General features: G+C 47.5%; 1 protein-coding gene across 4 annotated transcripts in view; it reads right to left on the bottom strand.

The window, feature by feature from the left end:
* Positions 1-5,108, bottom strand: part of LMBRD1 (LMBR1 domain containing 1) — a 164,074-nt gene extending 158,966 nt beyond the window's left edge. For 3 of the 4 annotated variants that reach the window (XM_074991088.1, XM_074991091.1, XM_074991089.1), the window contains exons 1-2: positions 5,008-5,108; positions 3,562-3,738 (exon numbers count right to left, since the gene is read on the bottom strand). In XM_074991088.1, the coding sequence (XP_074847189.1) occupies positions 3,562-3,738; positions 5,008-5,076 (246 nt within the window). In that variant the 5' untranslated portion in view covers positions 5,077-5,108. Of the gene's footprint in view, positions 1-143; positions 225-3,561; positions 3,739-5,007 lie in introns of those variants that run through there. The other variant, XM_074991090.1, reaches the window with a different exon arrangement.
* Positions 5,109-15,947: the final 10,839 nt, after the last annotated feature.

Below are 15,947 nucleotides of genomic sequence, written 5' to 3'. Positions count from 1 at the left end.
TGGCTTCTGTTTGTAGGCTCCCTGCAGGGAGCCATGAAGCCCTGATGGGTGCTGCCCCTAAATTCTCAAACATGAGCAGCGATGCGAGAAGGTGGGGGCAGCTTGGCCCCTGGTGGGGAGCTGTATAGAACTGAAACCCTTACCCTGCCTTTTTCAGTTTGTAGTAGTGCTCCCGGCAGGGTTGCCAACTCTGAATCTATTCCATGAGACTCATCCCCCATAACCGGACCTGACGTGATGTTTAAAAAAAAAAATCTTAATATTGCTAGAATTACTTTCAGTAGCCACCAGGAAGTTAGTGTTAATTCCAAAAGACTCCAGGCCAACCTTGGAGGGGTATCAATTAACTTCTGGTGAAGGAAGGCACACACACACACCCCGCCCCCAAAAGGGGTAGTATGGACAGTCACCACAGTAATTACTAGGGGGAGGAGGCAATAAGGTAACTAAACATAGATGGACTTAGTGCTGCCATGTAAACATGTCTTTAGAATATTGCCTCACTCCTAGACAGATGCAGGAGACCATTATGTAACTGTGCATGTTATTAGGTACTATTTCCTATTTAAGAAATTCTAAGATACATTTAGAGATCCACACTAGTGGATAAGGCCTGATCTACACAGGTTTCATATTGATAGGTATTTGTCACAGATAGTTACATAGGTACAACTATGGCTGCACTTTATTAATGCAGCTTACTCATCTTTCCTTACAAGACAAACGTGTACTGGTATGAACAGCTTTATAATCAAAATTTATACCATTAGTAGGAATTATGCTGCTGTAACAGAATCAGCATAGTCAACATGGGATATCTGTGTTTAGGTAAGAGTTAAGAACTATACACAAAAAGATCTAAGGTGTCACTGCTAAAATCCACACTTCTAGCAATAAAGATCTTCAAGCCCATGAACCCTGCACAAGTAACATTGTGTGCCAAAGTTTTACTTTACAGTGCCCTTGTTTATTAATTTTAAGTTTTCTTCAGTAAGATTTTATCATTTTGATACCTTGCTTCTCTCATATGTAATATCATTAGACTGTATTAATCTCTCAAAGAAATGACACTTAACATACTCTAGCAATTCCTCTCCAAGTGCAATTGCATTCCTGACACCTATTTGTCAAATAAAAACATCTATTCCACGCTGTCTCTCATAAATCTCAGAGTTCAGAGTAAGTCAAACAAACTTCACATGAAGTTCATTACCCCACAATCATAACCAAGTTTGCAACAGGATCCAATTACCAAAGGCCAGAAAATAACCCACTGGATTATTCTCTTCCCAAGATGGCAGAGCTGCAAAATTTAACAGATACGGGTTCTGGCAGATTAAATAAGATGACCACATTCCTGAGTTAAGTGCTTTTCATGGAGGTTATAAAATTGAATTTAGGGTGGGAAAAGTTTTTGTATGTGCTCAACCCACACTGAACTATTTCTAAGCAATGTGGCTGCAATAGGATTTTGAAAACAGTTTTATATAAAATAAAAGTTCTTACACAGTTTGGATTTTGTTTTACTTTTTTAAATAGCAAGCATTAAAAATGCATGCATTCACATTAATTATATGCACTTATGGGAAAGAGTTAACTTCATCATATGGTCACAATGAAACACTTGTCTGCTCTCATGTAAATCTTAAAGAAAGGAGGTCTTATCAAAAGTAAACATGTACATACATCAAAAAGGAATATGAAATAAGGACATAATAGCAATCACCGGATAAGCCTGGCACTGACTTATCCACAGACTACTTGTCTTTCAGTCATCAGTTAAACTTATCCAAATATCCTAAAGGAGTGGTAACCAGGAATTAGGAGGACAGCAACAGAATCATATGCCACTGTCTGAATGATATTGCAGTTGGGTATCTATATGCCAAATAAGTGTCATAAGTTGCAGCAGAGAGTTTTCTCCTGAACAGCAATGGGGAGGACAGCAGCAACCTGAGATGTACCAACAGCAAGAAACAAAGTTTATTTTGTTGATTTTTAATTATTTTTAAAATGCAAGTTAAGTATGGGGAACAAAGGTATATAATATAAGGAAGATTACATTAATAGTACAATTAAAGTTATTAGTACTCAAATTTTGTGTCTATTATTTCCATTGTCCTATGATTAGGGCCCTACCAAATTCATGGTCCATTTGAGTCAATTTCAGTGTCACACAGATCAGTTTCATGATCCATATATTTAAAATCAGAGATTTCAGCATTATAGCTGAAGGGATCTGGAGTTCAGTGGCTAATGTGCAAAAGCCCAGCTTTGAAGGCAGTGCTGCCATAAGCAGCAGTGCAGAAATAAGGATTGCACAGTACTGTCTTGCCACCTTCCTCCTGTGCTTTCGCTTTAAAAGATGGGCCATCAGCAAGCAGCTACAACTCTTCAGCCACCCAGCTCTGAAAAGAAAGTAGTAAGGATGGCATACCTCAACTTGCCTACTCCCAGATAACCTTGAAAACCCTTCTACAATGCCTCTTTTTTTTTTTTTTTGGGGGGGGGGGGTCAAGATCCCTAGTTTGAGGGCCGCTGGTTTCTCCCTTAAAACCTGTGTAGGATAGGGTAAAGTCAGACTTTTTTGGGAGAGAGTGGTTTCCATGGTCCACGATTGTTTTTCCTGGCAGTGAGTATGTTATGGCCCTATGGGCAAGGTAACAATTTACCAGTCTCTCTTCTGCTTACAAAGAGCATTTTGGGGAAGTAAGTTTGTTTATTTGTAACCCAAAAGTTGTACTTAGGATTTTAAGAATCTGTCAGTTAAGACTCCCCTGATGCAATTATCCCATTGCCTACATATACCAAAAATCTGAACAGTCGCAACACGGTTAAAGGTTCGTTTATTCAATAAGCCTAGAGCCACACTGCCTCAGAAGATTGACCTGCTCAGGGTCGATATTCCAGGGTTTCATTTCACACATGCAGGAAACAGCACATTCCAGGACTGAAGTCCACCCTGGAACTTTCCATCAATGTTGAGGAATAAAGGAAGGTTCATCAACCTTCCTCCATGTAGACAGACACTGAAGTCAGATGCCAATAAGTTGATCTAATCTAAGTGTGGAGCAGGCCTTGGTTTGAGAGCTCACTAGGAAAGCTATATCTTGTTCTGTTCTTAGGGTATACTTATGTTATAGAATATGACAAATTAGTTCATACTATAAGATACAGAACATCTTTAGAAGAGTTCTAATTTCTGTTCATGCAGTGCTAAAATCAATCAATAAACCCCCTCCAGCAACTACAAAAAATTCATCTTGTGTATGTTATAAAAGAGTTGGTAAAATTAACGTTTTCATGAGAGAACAGCAGGTTTACATTACAAAGTTTGAGGACAAAAATCTCTTAAGAGTAAATGACAAGGCTCATTAGTTTGCCTGACTAGTGTTCTTTTTCTAAGACAAAAATTCCAGCAATGAAGTGAGATACTAAAAACCAGCTCATATTTTATTGGTTGATCACCCAGAAGAGATAACAAAAGACAGAGAAGACATATGGTAAAGCAATTATTAGAACAAATACTAGCATTCCAGGAAATATATATTTAAACCATACCTTAAATGTGCCGTTCTGATTTTTCATATATGAAACCAGGAAAATGTCCACTGGCAAAAGTGCTGAAGTGATAAGAGCAATTGCCAATGCAAAAATAGAAGTTATAGTTGAAATTACTTCACTCTCCCGTCGACTCTGATACTTGCGCACATAAACCCAGCAGAAAGCCAGAATAGCCTGAAATACAGAAGAATAGATAGCATAACCATACACTGCACAATATTAGAAACATCATTCAAGTTATACAGAACAGAAATACTATGTAAATACTTGACTGCTGTCATGACCATAATACCAGAACAACTTCCAGGTGTGTATTAAATATGACTCACATCTGCCAGAGGTAAAATTACCTTATTTGAAATGCCATTTAAAAAAAAACACACACAAAAACCCATCCTACTCAACTCTGCATCAGCCCCAACCCCAAGACTCCTCTTCCACAGCCTCACATAGTATTTAGACAGATAAACACATAAGATTGAGACCATCACACACCTCACTCTTGTACCACTCAACCCCCCTCTCTCGCCCAATCCACGTGCTTACATATTGGTGGGCAAATAGCTGTTGTATTTTCAACAGTTTTGATCTTTTAAGCTGCAGAAGACCACTACAACATCAATAGCCAGACACACATTTTTACCATGAGATATCTCAGTGTATAATAACAATGCATACCCATGCAATAAAATCCATTTGGATTATTTTTCCAGAAACCAGCAAATTCATAAAAATATCAGCCAGGCCAACAAAATGCCAGCCATGCTGTAGCCCCAGGGAGCTTGTGCTTTCCCTCAAAAGAGGGCAGTCTACTGCAGCTCCTGTTGGCTCCATTAGGTCAAGTGGCAAAGGCCTGTGTTGGGGGTCTAGAACACGCCCCCCCCCCCCCCAACTAGAGGGTCAAAATATTTCTAGATTTGCCTTTATAAAGGGTTATTGAAAGACACAAAAGGTGACCGACCAGCATTTGCCCTGCAAAGTCAAGCATTCAAAAGTCAGAAGGTGCTGGAAACTAGGCTACACTGAAACCTCCATTCAGTGCCTGACGGCACAGGCTGTAATTACATGATCGCATACTGGGTTCGCACAGCTACCTGTCCCTGCTGGCACCCGAGAGGGACCTGAGAGCCCGGAGGCGGCCTGCAGCAGGCCAGCCTGCAGCCGCAGACCCCAAGGGACTGTGCAGAGCGCTGCTGCCTCCGAGAGAGGTTTGCCAGCTCTCCCCAGAGACAGCCAGGAGAGAAGGGCCAGGGAGCTCATTAAACAGGACACCGGACGGCCCCAAAGCGGCGCGGGGGTGGGGAGAGCTCGGCACCGCGAACACCCGCTTGGGCGCGACGTTCCCGCAAAAGCTGTGCGGAGGGAGATGCGGCCTGACAGAGCGCGGGGCACCCAACCCAGACAAGGGAAGGGCTCCAACGGAGCCGCGCCGGCTCCGCCTACCAGCAGCGAAAGGCCGAAGAGACACCAGCCGGTGAGAAGCTCCGAAGAGGCCGCGGCCGCCGCCGCCATCTTCACTTCCGGCAGCAGCAACAACGCCAGCTTGCCCGGGGAGGAGCTATTTAAAGGGACGGGGCCCGGCTAGTTACTATGGAAACCCCTAAACAAGCTCCCGGCGCGCAAGCGCATCGCTGTCAGCTGTACGTCACTGAGCCAGCCGCCAATGAAGAGAGGGGGCTCTGCGCGCGGGCTCTTGGGTTGTTCGGATGTGAGCCTCCCAGTAGCCGACTCCAGCGATTCCAGTGCAGAAGCTGGGGGATGGGGAAAGCTGCTGCCAGGGGCTGCCAGGCCCGGCTGGTGGACGGAGCTTCCCCGGCTTGGGTAGGGCTGACGGCAGTCCGCCTTTCCCCTGTCAGCGAGGGAGCGGGGCAGCGCCCGTCCGCGCCGTGCCCCAGGCCATTCGAAGTCCCGTCAGCGGGGCCCGTCGCTAAAGCAGGCGCCACACCTGCCTTGGCGCCGGCAGTGGCCACGAGGTGCTTGTCACCCCTAGGTTGAGGGGTGGGCCAGGGGGTCTCTGGGCCCAGCCCTGCCCTGAGTGCTGGTTCCGCTCTTCCCATTGGCCGAGAACTGCAACCAGTGACCTCGGTGGGAGGCCGGGAAGGAGGGGCAGTGCTCGGAGACTTTTCCTGGCCACTCTTGGACCTGGAGCCCTGTCCTGGGAGCTTGTGGTGAGCAGCCCGGCCTTGAGGCAGGGGACTGCAACCGGAAGAGCCAGTTTTCAAATTTGGTTACAAAATCAATACTTCAAGAGCAGCAGTGAACGTGAGTATGAGACAGTCTCTCCAATAACATCAGCCCATGCTTTTTGTCACCCCTGTGTTAAGAACAGCGTGTGCACACACACATTACATCTCATACAGCTGGAAGGGACCTTGGGAGGTCACTGAGTCTGCCCTCTTGTCAGATGGCAAGGACCAAGTGCCATCCTATTTTTTTAGCATCTCCTGTTTTGCCCCAGATCCCTAAATGGGACCCTCAAGGAGTGAGCTTACAAGGTTGGGGTTAACAGGCCACTGCTCAAACCACTGAACTATCTTCATACACCTTGATTGGTACAAGTTAGAAAGTTTGTTACTTTCACCCTTAGATTGAAGAACAAAATGATGCACCTGGTGATAGGCTCTTAAGCAGGAAGGATCAATGTTTGCATCAACTCTCTACACACCCCCACCCCCTGTGTGTTCCCAGACTCTACCTACCCTTTGGTCCACAAACCTGCTTCCCATTTCCAGGCTTTACCTGCCTCAGCCTCTAAATCTACCCCGCATCCCCAAGTTTTACACCCCATCCCACAAACCTGCTCCTGATCCCAGGCTTTTCCCCTCTCAACCCAAAACTTGCCTCCCCATCCCCAGTCTTAACACCTCTCAGCCTCAAACCTCACCACTCAACCCTCCCATCCCCAGGATCACCCTTCTCACCCCCAAATCCGTCCCCCTATCCCCAGGATTAACCAGCCCTGCCAAGGAGGGAAGATGATGTGGGGAGGGGATTGCCTCCCATGGAGAAACTGAATGGAGCAGTGGAGGCAGGTGGCATTAATGTTCTCCGGGGAAGGATGGTGCCTCACTGGGCATAAGAAGCGTCCTCAGCTGGGAAGATCCCTTTGACTGCATTGGCTGTTTTGCCCCACCTTAAACATTCTAGGACACCAGTCTCAAGAAGCAGGTTCTTGCTGAAGGTAGTTTCAGAGGAGGATTTATAAGCCTGTACTGGAAACTTCCAGTTGCATGCTCTGCCCTTGCTCCTCTGCCACCACCACCCGCTGCCCTGCCTCTTCAGTGGGGTTGCATGGCTCCTGCAAGGGCAGACTTGGCCATTCTTCCCACTCAGCTCTCTTCCCTTACCTGCAGCGCAGGTGGCTCCCTGTCCTGCCATACTGAAATAATGGAACTAAATTTCATGTATCCCTCCCCCCACCATCCGGGCCATTAGTCCACTTAAATTTAGTTCCATTATTTCAGTGTGGCAGGGCAGGGAGCCACAAGAGAAGTCAGCAGTAGCAGGGCAGGGAGCTTCAACTGACTCCTTAAAGAGCTGCATGCGGCTCCAGAGCTGCACATTGCCAATGCCTGCCTTAGGGCAAGGCGGACAAGGCAGTTGCCTGGGGCCCCACATCCCAACTGATTATAGCATCCACTGGTCCCTGCTGTCCATGTGCTGCCTTTGGCCCCACAAACTCTTTGGCTGGACCTGGTGATAAATGCTCCCAGGACTCCAGGCCATGACCCACTTCCTGCACCCCATCTCTCTGCCGCAGCACAGAGTCCCCTCCCACACCCAAACTCCCTTCCGGAGCCTGCACGCGCGCACGCGCACACACACACACCCTGCTCCAGCTTGGAGCCCTCTCCCACACTGAATCCCCCATTTTTCGCCTCAGTCAGAGTCCATATCCCTCTGCACTCCAGCCCCAACCTGGTTCCCCCTCCTGCATCCAAACCCCTCATCTCTGACCCCACCCCAAAGCCCAACCATAGCTCTCAACCCCTTTCCCTCCCACAGCCTCAGCCCAGTGACAGTGAGGTGGGGGAGAGTGAGCAACAGAGGGAGTAAGCAGAGGGCAGAACCGCAGAGAAGGTGGGAGCTCAGGGCAAAGGTGTTTGGTTTTGTGTGCTTAGAAATTTGGTAACCTTGTCTTGGGGCACAGTGGGCGGGGGCGGTCAGAAAAGGAGCAAACAGGTGAAAGGGATCATGAGTGGAACGGAGTGGACCTGAGGAAGAGACAGAAAAGCATGTTGCCATCAAAAGGGTGGCATGGGAGTGGGGCTGCAGGAAGAAAGAATTGGGAAAGGCTGCTCACTTGCTCTTGCCCAGGGCCCCAGGAATTCTTTATCCATCTTTGACCCAGCGTTTCATGCCAGACACCCATACCTAAACCAGAGCTGAGCCACAGCTTCCAAGCTCAGCCAGAACTGGGCCACAGCCTTCCTGAACCAGATACTAACCAGAATCAGACCATGGGCTCCTCAACCTGGATTCCAACCAGAGCAGGGCCAGAACCTTTCTGATCAAGACTCTACCCAAAACCAAGCTCTCTTGGTGGTCACTTAACAATGAGTAGGACATCTTCATATCACCCTTCTATTTGTGAGTCTGCTGATGGCTGATCAGCCCAATTCTGGAGCTGTAGATCTTATCACAGAAGGGGAAGGTGTTGGTAGCTGTTGGAGAGGAGCAGGGCAGTTTTTGGTGCTCTTTTCTTCTGTGCCTCTCCTCATCTGTATACGGCAGGACCTCTCAAATTGCACCACCCCCTCAAGGAGTACTGTTCTCCCCCGGGGGTGATCTTAGGCAAGGTTCTCCCAAGTGTCGACACCAATGCTGTACTTTTTCGTATGTGCCATCAGCATCTCCTTATATTGCTTCTGCTGGTCCGCAATGTTCCTCTGTCCTCCCTCCAACTCAGAAAACAAAATCTGTTTTGGGAGGCACTAATGAGACACCTGAACCACGTGACCAAGCCAACAAAGTTGTTGATGAATGATAATGGCTTCAGTGCTGGTCATGTTCAACTCTTCCAGGATGATATTGTTAGTGTGCTTGGCCTCCCAAGAAATATTTAGCATTCTCCTGAGGTACCATTGATGGTACTGTTAAATAATGACTGTATGATGTCCAGGTTTCATATGCATTTAGTAGTGTTGGAACAACCACCACATGATATACAAGAAGCTTTGTCTTGGGATAGATGTCCTGCTTCTTGGAGACCCTTTGTCTCAAACGAGCAAAAGCAGAACTTGTACGACTCAGATGATGCTGGATTGCTGCATCAATGCTGACTTAAGTGGAAAGATGGCTTCCCAGATATGAATAGTAACAGTGAAGTAACAGTGTTAGTCTGTACTCCAACAAAATAAAGCAGCAGAAATATAGCACTTTAAAGACTAACAAAATGATTTCTCAAGTGATGAGCTTTAATTAGACAAACCCACTTCATCAGATGAATCTCGTTTCTAATACAGACTGACATATATAAGCACAGAGGACCAAAAATTGCAATAAAAACTGATAAATCAAATACATAGGACTGAAGGAAGGGGCTGAGGGGAGGAGGGATGTTAAGTGTCCTGCCTGAGATAACTATGAGCATCAAAGGAAGGGAAGCAGTCTTTGTAATACATGAAGTAATTGATGTCTCTGTTCATACCACATGTTAATGTGTCAAATTTGAATCTGAATTCCAATTCACAAATTTCTCATTGTAATCTGTTTTTAAATTCTCTGTGCTCTAGAACACAAATTCTCAGGTATTTAACAGAATGGCTCATTCCATTGAAGTGTTCGCTGACCAGCATAAGTGTATTGAATTTCTTGATGTCTCCTCTTTGTCCATTTATTCTTTGGTGAAGGTTTTTCCCAGTCTGTCTAATGTACACAGTGGCAGGGCAATGTTGGCACATAATGGCATATATGATGTTGCTGGAAGGGCATGAGAATGTGCCTTTTTTGTCCTCTTATAAATGTCAGTCTGTATTGGAAACAAGATTGATCTGATGAAGTGGGTCTGTCCCATGAAAGCTCATCACTGAATAAATCATTCCTAGGTATGGGAAGCGTTCCACATTTTATACTGTGCAATATAGTTAGTGCCCACATGGAGGAGTAACGTGGGGTAGCAGTCAGAAGGCTGGATGATCCTCCACAATTCCTCCATAATATCTCAGACATAGGCCCTTGGCAGGCACCATACCTTCCGTTATGCCATGTCAGGGCAATACACAGGTGTCTCCAATCAATCACTACCTTAATTTTTGTTCTGGGATTGGTAACTAATCCTGCATCACTTGGGGATACATGGCTTCTTTTCCTCCACCCATGGATGGCCAACAAATAGCCTGTGGGCCAGAATCCAGCCTGCCAAGCATTTTTATTCAGCCCATGAAGCCTTTTCCCAAAGCAGTGGCACTATTTTACCTAAGCTAGCAAAGTGAAGCTCTGGAGCCTTATGTGGCTCTTTAAGTAGCCACTTGAGGCTCTGGACACTGCTGCCACTAAAATAATGGAACTACATTTAATTGGTTTAGCAGCCAGCAGGGCAGCAGGAGGGATCCGGCCATTAAACCAATTAAATTTAGTTCCATTATTTTAGCACGGCAGGGCAGGGAGCCACCCGCACTACAGGTGGGGCCGGTGAGCAGGAGCGCTGGAGAGAGGAGCAGCTGATTCTGCCTCTTCTGAAGCCATACAGCCACACTGAGAGAAAGTATCGGGGGTAGCCATGTTAGTCTATCTTCAAAAACAATGAGAAGTCCTGTGGCACCTTACAGACTAACAGATATTTTTGAGCATATGCTTTCATGGGCAAAGTCGAAGACGATTAACCTGTCTCCACGATTAACTTGCCTCAGATGATGAACTTGGAATGCTGCTACTGTTCCTCTGCAGCCTCCTCTTTTTTCTCCAAAACAACGACGAGTCCTGTGGCAGGAAGGAGGGGTGGGTTTGACCACCAGAACATATAAAAAATTGCCATGTGGCCCCCGGTGCAAAAAGGTTAGCCACTCCTGCCTCCATCTTAAGGGGTAATTCCTCATCCCTTGTTACCAGGGCAGCATAACAGGTCTCCATCACCATGGCTTGTAGGTTGGAAGTCTGAGTAGAGCTTTTGCTGCTGCAGGTGTCCTCCCTGTGACAGAGTAATATCCTTCTCCTGCAGTGGTGGGACAGCAGTCCTCTGTAGCTGGAGTTTCCTTAGCCTTGGATGTCCCTGTATTAATATTCCTTGTGGGCATGGATTCTCCTGACTAGTCATCTCCTCCTGTTGCTCTCCAATATGCTTCCAAGGAGATTCCACCAGCAGGCACCATTCATATTGGATGGTGCCCCCACCATTGTATTCTGTGAAGGGGAAATGAAGGCCACAGTCTCTGTAAAACCACACTGCATCTGGGTAGAGGCATCCACGGTCTCAGGATGAAACAGAAGCAGCATTGCCACAAATGATGTTGCCCTTCTAGCCATAATCACTATATTAGGACTAATGTTCCATCTATTTTTCACATCCATGTGCAGAATAAATTCTATTATGTGCACCAAGGCATGTGCAGATGTGCACCACCAATAGAGCACATGCTGCCAGCTGTGGGCACTCTACTAACCAGCTGGGAGAAATTTGACTCTCGCCTGGGTGGCCACAGCTTACATGGAGTGCTGATTAGGACTCTCTCCCACATATTTCTCTGTTTGCAGCCCCCTGGTCGCTTAACCTCTGGCTTTTAAGACTCTATATCCTAGGTCAGCTCTACCCCCTCATTAATCATACAGAGTGATCACAAGACTGATTGAAACTGATAGTTTTGAATGTGTGTTACACATTGCATTTTGAGCTTGAAATGGTTACATGGATGTTGGATGGGGAGGCTTCCTCTAAAGACTGAATAACAAAGCAAACCAAACTCAGCATTTATTATTTTGAAAAAAACTCAGGATTTTTAGGCTGATCTCATAATTTTAGTGGCCCAGCTCGTGATTTTTGAATGCTTAGAGATCAATAATATCCATGATTTGTATTCTGAACTGTTGTAGTTTCACTACCCTCCTAGGCCTAGCTGTCACATTCTGGCACAGCTCCCAAAGGAAAGGTTTCTGCTGAAGCTTTTGAAAAGCCACCAAGAGGCAGCTGCTGTGAAGTAGTGTAAGTAGTACAGAGATTGAGGCAAATATCCTGCAGAGTTCGCAGGCACCCGCTACCATGGTCACAGGTTAAGGGGAATGAGTTGCTGTTAAGGCCTGGAAAAACCAGCTGTGGGTGCAGAATTACAGAATGAGGAAGGCACTTTGGAACACTGATCTGTGCGTGCCTTTACGTTAGCGCCATTAAAGGAGATTGAGAACCTCCCCTTCACTGTGGAAATGAGCTTGATGATCACTCTGTGGAAAATAACAACTGCCTGTCAGCAGGGAACTAGCTTGAGATCAGAAAATCCGTTACAAGAGCCAGTGGCAACAGGTGATGGAGCTTCCAGGGAGGCACCCTCCACGTGTCCCTGCGCCACCTCTGCCCCTGCTCCATGCATTCCCATCCCTCTCCCCACCCCTGATTTGCCCAGGCCCAAGCACTCCTGCCCCTCTCCACCCATGCCCCACCCCCACTCTTCCCCCACACACCTCTTCCTCCTGAAGCAGCACGGTGCTGACAGTGGGTGCAGAGAGGACGGACGCTCTGGGGGTTGGGTATGACTCCCTGTACACCCCCATGCAACATACCTGATGAGAGCTACTGGGAAGGAGGTTAGACCACTACAAAGAGGAACTAATTCAGGGAAGTCTCATGGCCTGTGTTATATAGGAGGTCAGACTAAATGATCACAATAGTCTCTCCTGGCTTTATAATCTATGAAAGTATAATTTTTATCTGAAAACTTAGCTGAATAAGTGTTATCCCTGTTAATAGTTGATTTCCTTGCTTATGCATACATGAATTCTATCCACTTGCACCCCTAATCACAAAATCCCCACACCACAGAAACTGTCAAAATGTGTCACTGAGCCCCGCTCAGTTTTGTGACTAGGGAAGGAATGAGCATGTGCTGGCACTGGGAACTCCCCTCCATTAGGAGGGGGAAGAAAGAATGTACAGCCTCACAGACACTGGAAACTTCAATCTACAAGGAAACACTATACCTGCATGACCGCCCACTCCCTCCCTCCTCTGCTAGTCTCCATATGGGCTGTGTTTCTCCTTTGCTACCAACAAATCCAGAAACTAGCAAGCAAAGGGAAAGCAACAGCAGATTTCTAAGAATGGTGCTTCCTTGCTGATGAATGATGACAGTTTATACAGGGATGAGATAAACAAGTGATATACAGAACTTGGTGGAAATGAAAACTTTGTTAAATGTACATGTTGATTTGTTTCCCAAGACACTGTACAAACAGTTGGCTGCTAAAAAATTGAATGATTATCAAAGAATTTTGGTTTTCAGTTACAGGCTTTACTAACAGTGGTTACATTAATGAACTTTTAGTAGACATACAGAAATGTAGAGGTGAATGTTCTGGGGATGTTAAATCAAGAATCTTTTTTTTATATATGTCTAAAGGAATGAGTTACTGAATGTATTTTGCTATTGGGAATTGAACCCATCGTCTCCTCTTTCATTTCTTACTAGTTATTTTGTTCAGGCAAAGAATTTGAGTTATGGGAAGAAGATACTTACACACTGGCATCTTGTGACCAGAGATGACTCCTTATGGTTTAAGTCCAGGGCACTGTTCCCAGGACATTTTTTCTTAAGCAGAAACCAAAGTGTCATTACATTCTTCTTTCTCAGGTGCTTGTGTGTGTCCTATCCCCAAAAGCTCCCACGCTTCTAAATCTATGAATTGGCTTCATTAGTACCTCTTACCTTGTTCCTGTTGTTTCAATTCTTTATTATTTTTCTCTTCCACCTGTTTTTTAGGAGATTTTTTTCTACTAATTTTCTCTTTCCTACATAATTCTATTTCTTTTACCTTTCTGTTTTCCTCTCCTTTTGTCTAGAATCACTACTTACCCCAGGGCTGAGCACCTAGGCCTGCCAAACTACCAGATCCAGGATGCAGTGGGGAGCCTCAGGCTCCCTTCTTGCCTCACCCCTGCACACTGCTCAGAAAAGCAGCTTCAGGGACATGTTTGTCTTTCAACAGTTGTGAGTCCAAGGAAAAGGGAATAAGAGGCTCCCGTGCGGCCCGTGCCCCCACCCCCAACACAATCCCATTGGTTTACTTCTGGCCAATGGGAGCTGCCAGTTTGAAGCACAGGCCATGCACAAAGAACCCTTCCTCCTCCCACAGGCTCATAACAATTTATAGAGACATATGGCCCCTGCCGTAACTGCATGGGCAGGAGACCTGCCTGAGAAACCCGATGGGCTGCTGCCTGGGAGTTGCCCTCTAGCACCCCAGATCCTGCCCCAAACTCCTGTTCCCTACCCCACATAAATCAAGCTTTCTGCCCCAATCTGCACCCAAACTCCCATAACCCTAACGCTCTGCCTTCTTCCTGCATCCATACCCGCTCCCAGACCTTGCATTCCAAATCCCCTGCCCCAAATCACACCTCCCTCCTATCCTAGGTCACAGCCAAACCCCCCTGCACCCCAATCCTCTGCCCTAAGTCACAGCCCAATCCCCTGCACCCCAGTCCCCATCCATGGATGCAGTTGTAACGTTTACCTTTCTTGTGAATCAGTTGCAGATCCAATTTTTTGTATATGTCCAGGGCTCTACAGCAACAGTTCTCAGTTGGGAGTCTATGGCCCCCGGTGGTGGGGGCGGGACATAAAGGTTCTGAGCTTTAGCCCCTCGAAGGGTTACCAGGCTTGAGGCTGCTGACTGATGGTGGGTGCTGATGATCTAAGCTTATGCCCTGAAATGCCATGTGGACTTCCTAAAAGTGGGAGGGCTCACCAGGAAACCGCTGCTCTAGAGGGTACTGGCATGGATATATGTATATAGAGTTGTAGTGCCTAGAACTTAATTCTGTAAAGCTGTATCTTTGCCTAAAACATTTTGGCTGTGTCTACACTACAGAACTCATTCAAAAGGTAATCTTCTGGAAGGCAGCTTTTGAAAGATCGGGTTTCGAAAGAACGCACATACATCCAAAAGTGGATCAGTCTTCCGATCTGTCCTTTCAAAAGATTGAGACATTCTTTTGAAAGAGAACATCTGCACAGCAATGGGAGCTCTTTTGAAAGAACAACCCAGGAAATGCTGCAGACTGGGTTGCATGGTGTACAAGCCCTTCTAGGCCCTGCAGCCAGCTGCTCCCTTAAAGGGCACCTCCCAAACACCCCCACCCTGCACAGGCCCAGGGCTGCTCTGCAAGACACAGCACTGCAGATCTTGTGCGTGGAGCAAAGCCAGGATCCTGCAGACTGCCATTGATCCCCTTCAGCTCCCTGACTGGGATGCCCCCAACAGCCAGGTCAGACTGCTGGCCACGATTGTCATTGCTGTCCTCTACCTCTTATGGCGGCCAACTTCTCCTGCCCCGGTCCTGCAAGCCCTCACCACTGGGCACCATCTGCGCCCCATCCCCCGGAGAAGGCCAGGGAGGTGCTCAGGTGTCCCCCGATCAAAATGGGCCTGCACGGCCTCACGGACCCGTACCCCCTCGCAGTGGGCCTGGCGACTGGGTGCGGCAGCCAGCTGGGGGAAGCCCATGGCAGTGTCAACTGCCCACCCCTGGACGAAGGCCTCCCCCTTGCTCTTGACAATGTTGTGATGTGTGCAGCAGGCGCCCACAACCTGGGGGATGTTCTGGAAGCTACCATCCAGGCGAGCAAGGAGGCACTGCCACTGGCCCTTCAGGCAGCTGAAGGTCCTCTCCACCACCTGGCGGGCATGGTTCAGTCGGACGTTGTAGCGCTCCTGGCTGGCAGTGAGATGGCCAGTGTACGGGCACATGAGCCAGGGCTGGAGGGGGTAGGCCATGTCTGCCACGAGGCAGAGGGGCACGGTGGTATCCCCCAGAAGGATCTCCCTCTGGGGGTGTAGGTCCCCGCCTTCAGCCGGTGGCACAGGCCCGAGTTCCTAAAAATGTGGGCATCATATATACAGCCAGGCCAGCCTATGTAGACATCCTGGAAGTGGCCCTGGCTGTCCACCATGGCCTGCAGGACCACAGAGTGGTAGCCTCTCTGGGTGATGTATCTTCCCCTGCTTTGGTCCAGGGCGCAGATGGCGATTTGGGTCCCATCGAGGGCCCCAAAGCAGTTGGGAACCCCATGGCAGCAAATCCAGCGATGGCTGTGTCCAGGTCCCCAACTCGCGTGACCCTCTGAAGCAGCACGGAATTGAGTGCACGGACCACCTGTGGAGAGGGGACACAAACGCCCATGAGGGTGTGCAGGTTGCCCCAAGCACCCCCCACACCTCCTCCCTCCCCAGCAGTC

The sequence above is a fragment of the Carettochelys insculpta genome, chromosome 3 (assembly GCF_033958435.1).
Source record: "Carettochelys insculpta isolate YL-2023 chromosome 3, ASM3395843v1, whole genome shotgun sequence".
Taxonomy (NCBI): Eukaryota; Metazoa; Chordata; order Testudines; family Carettochelyidae; genus Carettochelys; species Carettochelys insculpta.
This window is presented reverse-complemented; position numbering and strand designations above follow the sequence as displayed.